Source organism: Danio aesculapii, chromosome 19, assembly GCF_903798145.1.
Source record: "Danio aesculapii chromosome 19, fDanAes4.1, whole genome shotgun sequence".
In the NCBI taxonomy this organism is placed as follows: Eukaryota; Metazoa; Chordata; class Actinopteri; order Cypriniformes; family Danionidae; genus Danio; species Danio aesculapii.
The window spans coordinates 3,702,545-3,712,573 of NC_079453.1; the positions used below are offsets into that span (position 1 = coordinate 3,702,545).

General features: G+C 32.2%; 1 protein-coding gene across 4 annotated transcripts in view; it reads right to left on the reverse strand.

The window, feature by feature from the left end:
• The window catches only part of stm (starmaker), a 33,663-nt gene extending 25,502 nt beyond the window's left edge, over nucleotides 1–8,161 (reverse strand). For all 4 annotated transcript variants that reach the window (XR_008839462.1, XM_056479874.1, XM_056479873.1 and 1 more), the window contains exons 1-8: nucleotides 8,057–8,161; nucleotides 5,473–5,540; nucleotides 5,155–5,172; nucleotides 4,028–4,060; nucleotides 3,867–3,917; nucleotides 2,423–2,461; nucleotides 2,282–2,317; nucleotides 761–799 (exon numbers count right to left, since the gene is read on the reverse strand). Coding sequence is in view for 3 of the 4 variants with exons in the window: in XM_056479874.1 (XP_056335849.1) it covers nucleotides 761–799; nucleotides 2,282–2,317; nucleotides 2,423–2,461; nucleotides 3,867–3,917; nucleotides 4,028–4,060; nucleotides 5,155–5,172; nucleotides 5,473–5,540; nucleotides 8,057–8,067 (295 nt within the window). In the remaining variant the exon portion in view is untranslated. The remainder of the gene's footprint in view (nucleotides 1–760; nucleotides 800–2,281; nucleotides 2,318–2,422; nucleotides 2,462–3,866; nucleotides 3,918–4,027; nucleotides 4,061–5,154; nucleotides 5,173–5,472; nucleotides 5,541–8,056) is intronic.
• Between the last annotated feature and the right edge of the window lie 1,868 nt (nucleotides 8,162–10,029).

Sequence of the window (10,029 nt, forward strand, 5' to 3'; positions counted from 1 at the left end):
GCTTAAAGAGCACTTTTACTTCTACTCAAGTCACTTTTTGATAGAGTACTTGTACTTTTACTTAAGTCTGGGTCTCTAGTACTTTATACATGTCTGCACATACATACATACATACATACATACATACATACATACACACACACATACATACACACACACATACATACATACATACATACATATACAGCTGACATTAAATTATTAACCGTTCTGCACACCTTTTTATTGATTTTCAAGTATTTCCCAAACGATGTTTAACAGAGCAAGGAATTTTTCACAGTATTTCCTATAATATTTTTTCTTCTGGGGAAAGTCTTTTTTTTGTTTGGATAAAAATAAAAGCAGTTAAAAAACAAGCTATTTAAAAGTTATTATTATTATTATTATTATTATTATTATTATTATTATTATTATTATTATTATTATTATTACATAACATTAAATATATTATATACAGTTGAAGTCAGAATTATTAACCCCCCTTTACATTTTTTATTGACTTTAAAATGCTTTTTAAAATTTTTTAACTGCTTTTATTCTAGCCGAAATGAAACAAATATGACTTTCTCCAGAAGAAAAAATATTATAGGAAATACTGTGAAAAATTCCTGAATCTGTTAAACATCATTTGGGAAATATTTAAAAAAGAAATCACAAGAGGGTGAACCATTTTTACTTACTCTATTTATAAATATATATTGAAACATGTTTGTGTGTGCTCTTTGTGGTTTGTGATTTTGAGTTGATTAGGGATTCTTACCGTCATGTTGCTCTGCTGAGTCTTTTCCATCTGTTGTTCCTGTTTAAAAGAAGATTTCCAGAGTTACCTTCATATTTACATCTGTCTTTATATATATATATATATATATATATATATATATATATATATATATATATATATATATATATATATATATATATATATATATATATATACACACACATACATGCATAGAGATCAGTTATTAACCCTTCAAAATGAGTAACTCTTCTGCACATTTTATATTCATTTTCAAATATTTCCCAAGCAATGTTTAACAGAGCAATGGCATTTTTATAGTATTTCCTAAAATATTTTTTATTCTGGGTTTTTTTTTTAGCTTTTAAATAAATGTAACAATTTTAAGGACAATATTATTATTATATGACATTAAGCATATCATGTATTTTTCGATAGTCTACAGAACAAACTGCTGTTATCCAATAACTTGCCTAATGAATCTAACTTGCCTATTAAGCATAAAATAACCTAGTTAAGTCTTTAAATTGCACTTTACGCTTAATACTAGCCTCTCAAAATAAGTAGTAAAATAGTATGTTCTGTCATCATGGCAAAGACATGAAATTATTACTTATTAAAATTATTATGTTTAAAAAGGTGTTGAAAAAAAATCTTCTGTTAAGCAACACTTGGGAAACCTATTTAAAAATATAAACATTTCACAAGAGGATAATTTTGACTTCAACTGTATATATTGCAGCTCAGTAAGGCTCAGTGGTTAGCACTGTCGCCTCACAGCAAGAAGGTTGCTGGTTCGAGTCTCGGCTGGGTCAGTTGGCATTTCTGTTTTCCGGTTTCCCCCACAGTCCAAACACATGTGCATTAGGTGAATTGAATAATATAAATTGGCCGTAGTGTGTGGGTGTGTATGTGTGGATGAGTGTAAATGGGTGTTTCCCAGTACTGGGTTGCAGCTGGAAGGGCATCCGCTGTATAAAACATATGCCAGAATAGTTGGTGGTTCATTCCGCTGTGGTGACCCCTGATGAATAAGGGACTAAGCGAAGGAAAATAAATGAATTAATTATTATTTTGGGATTTTCAGTCTTTCCAAAATGCTGTTTCATTTAAATGAACAGCCAAAAAAATGCATAACCGTTGCGTTATCCATAAACGAACTCACTTTCCTTCCTGAATAATGCGTCTCATGAGTTCATGCTGTGATTTGATGGAGTGTGACGACTTCTCACAATCCTGAGCTGTTCAGCTTTATCTGCTGCTTGTAATCTTTTCCTGTTGACTGAGTGTCTCCTGCTTGGCAATCTAATACTGATTCTCTGAGCTCATTGATGCCGAACACACAGCGGTTAAACATTAATCCGTGTGTAATATGTAATCACTCTCATTCATTCATTCATTGGTGTGTTATCATCATCATGGGGATATCAGTGCTTTGTGTGTGTGTGTGTGTGTGTGTGTGTGCGCTTGTGAAATTCTTCAGCTCAGGTATCCAGTCTTTGTGAATGTTCGACTGAATGAGTAGCGATAGCAGACACTGACCTGGTTTCTCAGTGGTGTCAGTCGAGTCACTGGGAGCTGAAAGCACAGATGGTCACGTGTGTTTATTATTGTCTGTTCACTTCACGTCTGCTCTTTGTGTGTGTTCCAGCTTGTGATTTTGAGCTCATTGGGAATTCTTACCGTCATGTTTCTCTGCTGAATCTTTTCCGTCTGTAGTTCCTGATTAAAAGAAGATTTCTAGAGTTACTTTCACTTGTACATCTGTCTGTTTATCTGTCTGTGTGTATATCCAGATGTCTGTCTGTTTATCTATTATCTGTCTGTCTATCTGTCTAACCGTTTTATCCACCTGTCTGTCTGTCTGTCTATCCATCCGTCTGTCTGTCTGTCTCTGTGTCTATATCATCTGTCTATTTATCCATCTATCTGTCTACCTATCACTTGGCTTATCTGTCTCCCTCCCTGTCTGTCTGTCTGTCTGTCTATCCATCTATCTGTCTACCTATGCCTTTGTTTGTTTGTCTGTATGTTTATCTATCTGTCTGTCTGTATATATGTCTATCTATCTGTCTGTTTATTTGTCCACCTGTCTACCTATCCCTCTGTCTATCTGTCTTTCTAAATATCTGTTTGTCTATCTATCTGTATGTCCATCTGTTCTTCTTTCTGTCTGTTTATGTATTCAACTGTCTGTCTAGTTGACTGTCTGTCTGTCTGTCTGTCTGTCTGTCTGTCTGTCTGTCTGTATCATCTGTCTATTTATCCATCTATCTGTCTACCTATCACTTGGCTTATCTGTCTGTCTGTCTGTCTGTCTGTCTATCTATCCATCTATCTGTCTACTTATGCCTTTGTTTGTCTGTCTGTAAGTTTATCTTTCTGTCTGTCTGTATATCTGTCTATCTATCTATCTGTTTATTTGTCCATCTATCTACCTATCCCTCTGTCTATCTGTCTTTCTAAATATCTGTCTGTCTATCTATCTGTATGTCCATCTGTTCGTCTGCCTGTCTGTTTATGTATCCAACTGTCTGTCTAGTTGTCTGTCTGTCTGTCTGTCTGTCTGTCTGTCTGTATCATCTGTCTATTTATCCATCTATCTGTCTACCTATCACTTGGCTTATCTGTCTCCCTCCCTGTCTGTCTGTCTCCCTGTTTGTTTGTTTGCCGGTCTGTCTATATGTTTTTTAGATCTGTCTATCTATCAGTATCTGTTTGAACATCTGTCTGTCTGTCTGTCTGTGTGTCTATCCATCTGTTTATCTGTCTTCCTATCCCCATGTCTGTCTGTCTGTCTGTCTGTCTATCTATCTATCTATCTATCTATCTATCTATCTATCTATCTATCTATCTATCTATCTATCTATCTATCTATCTATCTATCTATCTATCTATCTATCTATCTATCTATCTATCTATCTATCTATCTATCTATCTATCTATCTATCTATCTATCTATCTATCATAGTAAATACTCATATCATATCATGTAAATACTTCTAGTTACCACAGAAAGTCTGCTTAAATATTATATTCCAATAGACACACATCCAAGCCGTTGAACCTTCCTGCAGTTTAATAATAAATGTTTGAGTGAGATTGGATTGATATGAACCGGACCAACCTGAGTCTCCATTTACAGGCACTGGAGTTACAAAATCTGCATGAATCTGAACTGGAAAACGAGCAAAAAATGTTTGATTCTTTGTTTATTTATTTATTTATTTTTGCTTCTATGGTACTTTGATGGATAGAAAAGAACTGGTTTAACTTATTATGACCTACCAGTGAAGATGTGTAGCAGGTCTGCAGCCGATTCTGAGAGGAACAACATAGAAAACACATCAGTCATATTACCTGTGCATATTCATTTGCAACACAGGCTCAATGGGATTTTTATATATCATTTTAATATACCATAAGTCTTCCTTTTAAGCACAAAATTTTTATACATTTTTGATACTAATATTACTTGCAAGTCCTTACTTAATAATATATTAATATTACATTTAATTTAATACATTTATTTTCTGAGCCCATTAGTAGATGGTTTGACAATGGTTAGTTCTGTAGCCAATCAGAATGAATTAAAAAATGCTTAAGTGGCCACTAATATTGACCTTAAAATGGTTTTAAAAAATGTGAAACTGTGGTAACACTTTATTTTGATGGTCTCTATTGCACATTTTGTTAACTAAAAGTTGCATTGCAACTACATGCCAATTGCTTCTTATTTGAGTATTAGCAGGGATGGGCAGTATTTATAATACATGTATTTTAAATACAAAATAGTATTTTGTCATTTGTAGTTGATAGGGTTGATGAAAATGGCTTAATATTTTGTATCTAAATACTTTAGTGTGTTGTATTTTTAAAATACTGTAAAATACAGAAGTCTAAGAAGTCTACATTGGGGATTTCTCAGTTAATTTCCAAGGTTTGAGATCAGACTAGAAAATTGAAGAATATAAAGGAAGTTTATCAATGCTTGGAGAATGGATGGAAATTATGCATCACATACAAAGAAAGTAACAGACAAATAGCAGGGCTAGATTCGGAACCGAGTCAAAATGTGTTAATAAATTAATGTTATAAATTGTAATAAATAAGTAATAAATTGACATAAAATTGCAAATGTGTTGCATCAAAATCTTTATTCGCCCCTTAAGAAAACATCTCTTTTCTGCATCATTAAAGCAGACTCATGTGAAGTCAGAAATATCTGAGAAACAGGAGAAAGTCTCATGTCTGTCTGAGAAGCAGCTGAGATCTTTCCTGAACAATAGCAGTCGCACAATGGCTTTCATTGTTCAGACACACTCGTGCATTCAGAGGCAGCGAGTTTAGCTTAAAAAGTGATCGTTAGCAAGATCGTTCCGAAGGCCGGGAGTGTATAAGAGAAACATTCTTACCGTCATTATCAGTTCCATCTGTAAAAATCAAAGACAGAAAGTGAATGAGTGAGTGAACGGGTCTATAAGAGCTCATCTCCTATAGAGGCTCAGAGCAGGTGAACAACACTCGATTGTGTTCAGTCTGAGGCTCTGATTTCACACTCATTATACATACACACACACACACCGCAATGCTTCATGTTACTATATATTCTCAGTTTAGGGGTTCAGTGTGATCTGGAGCTGTATGTATTGGTATATGTGGCTGTAATGATGATTAGTATGGATCGTATATGAATATGATGATGTCAGATTTATATGGGGGAGTTTTCTTACTGTTATTGTGAACTGGAGCTGAGATGGAGACACCCACAAATGCCAAGATCAAGGGAACAAACACTGTCCTGTATGATGAGGGAATAAAAATGGGTTGATCATGTGACATAGATGATTAAACATAAATGATGAATCAATAAATAAAAAAAACTGTAGTGATATTTAAAGGGGTATATACAGTTGAAGTCAGAGATATTAGCCCCCCTGAATTATTAACCCCCCTGTTTATTTTTTTCCCCAATTTCTGTTTAACGGAGAGCAGATTTTTTCAACACATTTCTAAATATAATAGCTTAATAACTCATCTCTAATAACTGATTTATTTTCTCTTTGTCATGATGACAGTAAATAATATTTGACTAGATTTTTTCAATACAGCTTAAAGTGACATTTAAAGGCTTAACTAGGTTAATTAGGTTAACTAGGCAGGTTAGGGTAATTAGGCTAGTTATTGTTATAGTGGTTTGTTCTGTAGACAGTCGAAAAAAAATAGAGCTTAAAGGGGCTAATAATTTTGACCTTAAAATGGTTCATAAAAAATTAAAAACTGCTTTTATTCTAGCCAAAATAAAACAAATAAGACTTTCTCCAGAAGAAAAAATATTATAGGAAATACTGTGAAAATTTCCTTGCTCTGTTAAACATCATTTGGGAAATATTTAAGAAAGAAAAAAAAATTCAAATGGGGGGCGAATAATTCTGACTTCAACTGTATATTGGTGCACTTAAACCAATCAGTTTTATTAAACATGAAATTAAGAATAAGAGTGAGCATAAAAATAACAGTGTGGTCAAAATAAAATGAGGCATTTCAATATAATTATATTATATTATTATATATTTAATTTAATCTTGGTTTTCCTCTTTAGTATATATATATATATATATATATATATATATATATATATATATATATATATATATATATATATATATATATATGTATATGTATATATATATATATATATATATATATTTTAATTTTGGCACTGACTAATCTAATGTATACACAAATATATTATTGTATAGCATCAGATTAATTTATACACACACACACCAACTTTAAACAAGTATATATTTTTGTGTGTGTGTAAAAAAAAACATGTTAATATATTTAAAAATATATATCATATTTTGTGTATGATAACAATTATGTAAATTGTTACATAGTTGTCTGCTAAATGACTAAATGTAAATGTAATGTAAATGTAAATTGCAAAAATAAAATATGAATTAATGCATTTATTCCCTAGAAAAATAGAAAAATATGTACATTTTGTTTTTATTTATATTATTTATTATATTGGATAAAACTAATATAAACTAATAACTCAAAAATGAAAACCTGATAGTAAAAAAAAAAAAAAAAAAAAAAAAAAATATATATATATATATATATATATATATATATATATATATATATATATATATATATATATATATATATATATATATATATATTTTAGTTTTTTAAGTCAAATATATTATTAATATGTAATTTATTTATAATTAAACATTGAAAATACAAAACAGATAAATTCTATTTAACATTAATTCAATTTTTTTCCATCCTTGATGCATGGTTTTTCCTTATAAACTGCATTTTCCCACTAAGAAAAATCACATTTAAAACCTTATTTATTAGCAAAAACTCACATTTGCCCCTTTTTTCATGCATTTATTAAAGAAACTTGTAAGACTATACTGTTGGCTTGCCAAAGATAGCTTTTGTTCTTCACTTGTGCTAAATGCACAATAGTAAAAGTAAACCACTTCCAGACATTGTTGCAGATAAACGAATTCACTTTTCAATCTTTTCTCCAAAAGTCATTTGTTCATACACTCAAATTACTCATCTAAAATGAGCAGAAACATCCCAATTCAGGGGTTTTTAATGGACAACTTAATTGATTTAAATTCAATCCACTTAAATTTGTTAAAACAATGAAGCTGATTTAATCAATCAGTGTTGCGACATGAAAGAATAGTGTGGAACTCAGCATTTTTACAGTGTTCTCTTCTTGGAGATACAGATATCCACTTCACACAATACACCTCATTGAATATAAACACATTAACATCACCTATATATATATAACTGCAGGTTACGCTATATATATATATATGTGTGTGTATGTATATATGTATATATGTATGTGTATATATATATGTGTATGTATATATATATATATATATATATATATATATATATATATATATATATATATATATATATATATATATATATATATATATATATATAGCCTAGGTTATGCTTATATGCAATAGCTTTAATCTTTAAAAGCTATTAGTTACTTGTTAATTAGATAAAGCTATGAGAACTAATAACCTTAACTGTTCTGTTGATTGTAATGCAGTAATGTAAAGCTGCTTTGAAACAATACTTATTGTTATACAAATACTCTTGAATTGAATTGAATAACAAAAAAAATCAGTGATATATCGATAAAAATATAAATCTGTAGATTATTAAACGCTATTGTTATGATAAACAGACTCTACATCTGTCATTTAGCATGTAATGAAACAGAAATATAAAGCAGGCCGTGTTGTGAAGACTCACCGGGACAGCATTGCAGTAGTATTGAGCAGTTGTTGTTGTGATGTAGCGCAGGTAAAGCAGGTCTGAAGCTGGACTGGAGCGTCTGCTGCTCTTTATACCCTCTATGGGCTGAGCTTCAGGCAGAGGCGGTTTCAACAGCAGGCCGACCGGACACTTGTGTTTCTCTGACCCTGGACATATTCTGTAACTTCTGTCTGTCTGTCTGGATCTGATGGCATGCGATTTTCCTCTGATACGAGCTGTATTTCTCAGAATCACACAGAAGAGGTGTGGGGGCTGCTCGGGGTTTTGTTTCTTTCTTTTTTTTGGTTGAACAATAGTTGCTGATTTTGTGTTTAGGGATGGTTTGGTTTTCTAGGGTTTTTAGGTTGTTAGACTGAGGTTCAAGTTACTGTTTTGTATTTTAAAGCACTATCATGTGTCTTAGCCATGACTTGGCAGATTTTAATAGCTTATTTATTCATCTACTTTGTTTATTTCTTTTATTGTATTTATTTATTTATTTTTATTTAATTGTATTTATTTTATTGAACTTGCTTGGTCTGTCATTATATAAATGACAGTCATTATATAAAGTAAAACTCAAAAATTAATTTAATTATGAATTATTAAATTATTAAAAAATATATAAATAAAAAGAAAATTATTAATATTATTGTTTGGCGTCACGGTGGCGCAGTGGGTAGCACAATCGCCTCACAGCAAGAAGGTCGCTGGTTCGAGCCTCCACTGTAGCGACCCTTGATTAATAAAGGGACTAAGCTGAAAAGAAAATGAATGACTGAAGTCTTTAAGTGGCATTTTAAGCTAAATACTAATATATTGCAAAATAACTAGTAAAATATTGCATACTGTCACCGAGGGAAAGGAAAAAAAATGGTTTAAAAAATTATGTTGAAAAATGTGCTGAAAAAAATCTGTTAAACAGCACTTAAACTACACATGAGAGCTCGTAATATTGTTTTCGAGTGATGAATAATTCTTTCTTATTCAAATTTAAACCATTAGACTTTAATTAACTATAAAGGCTCTTAATGTACACAAAACATTTTCCACTGTTACCAGTTTGTCCAGTAACTCGCCATGTACGTCGGCAGACTTGAGACGCAGAGAGAAGTTGACCATGCTGACAGGGTTCAAATCCAGTGAAGAACGGTTCTTGAAAACAGGTAAGACAAAAACAAAAGCCAAACAATAAAACAAACAAGTAAATAACAGGGTGAGAATGTGGTAAAATCTGAAAACGAGGTAAAAATCAGGAGGCCTTTTCCTTTTCTGGATTGCTTTTTAAAACTGTCAGTTGGGTTTAGGGAAGTGGGTGGGCGGGTCAATCAGTGCTTTTGAAAACACTATTGGTTGGGTTGAGGGAAGGAAGAGGGTGGGTCAGTCGATCGGTCAGTCAGTCAGTCAGTCAGTCAGTCAGTCGGCAGCGGCCTCTGGTGGATTTACATGAGAACCTCAGACGCGAATTGTGCTGCCGAGAGAAATTTGAGATCTCAAAAAGCGTACACAGTGGCCTCTGGTGGATTCGCGAAAACAAAAACTGCAAAAAAGTAGCTCCTGGGACATATTTGGCGCTCTCCCCAAATGTATATAGGGGTACGTTTTCAGAATGAGGCTGGGTTTCACAAAATAATTTTGGCTGGTTGTTCAAACTGCTTATTCAAAATGAGCTGAAACAACACAACTCTTAAGGTTTTTTTGACAACTTAATTTAGGTTTAGGTTTAATTTAGGTTTAATCCACTTAAATTTGTAATAAAAAAACAATTGTTAACTTAATTGATTTGCTTTGGGACAACATGAAGGAATTGCATGGCGTTTATTTACAGTGCAATTTTGTAAACACCAAGATGGCTTGCTATTTTCTTGAGTTTGTCCTGGAAAAGCTTGTGTTCCTCCATGATGTCTGCTGTTCCCAGAGCAGCTGTTTCCCAACACAAAGCCTCTTTGTTTCTCTATTGAGGAAACTGA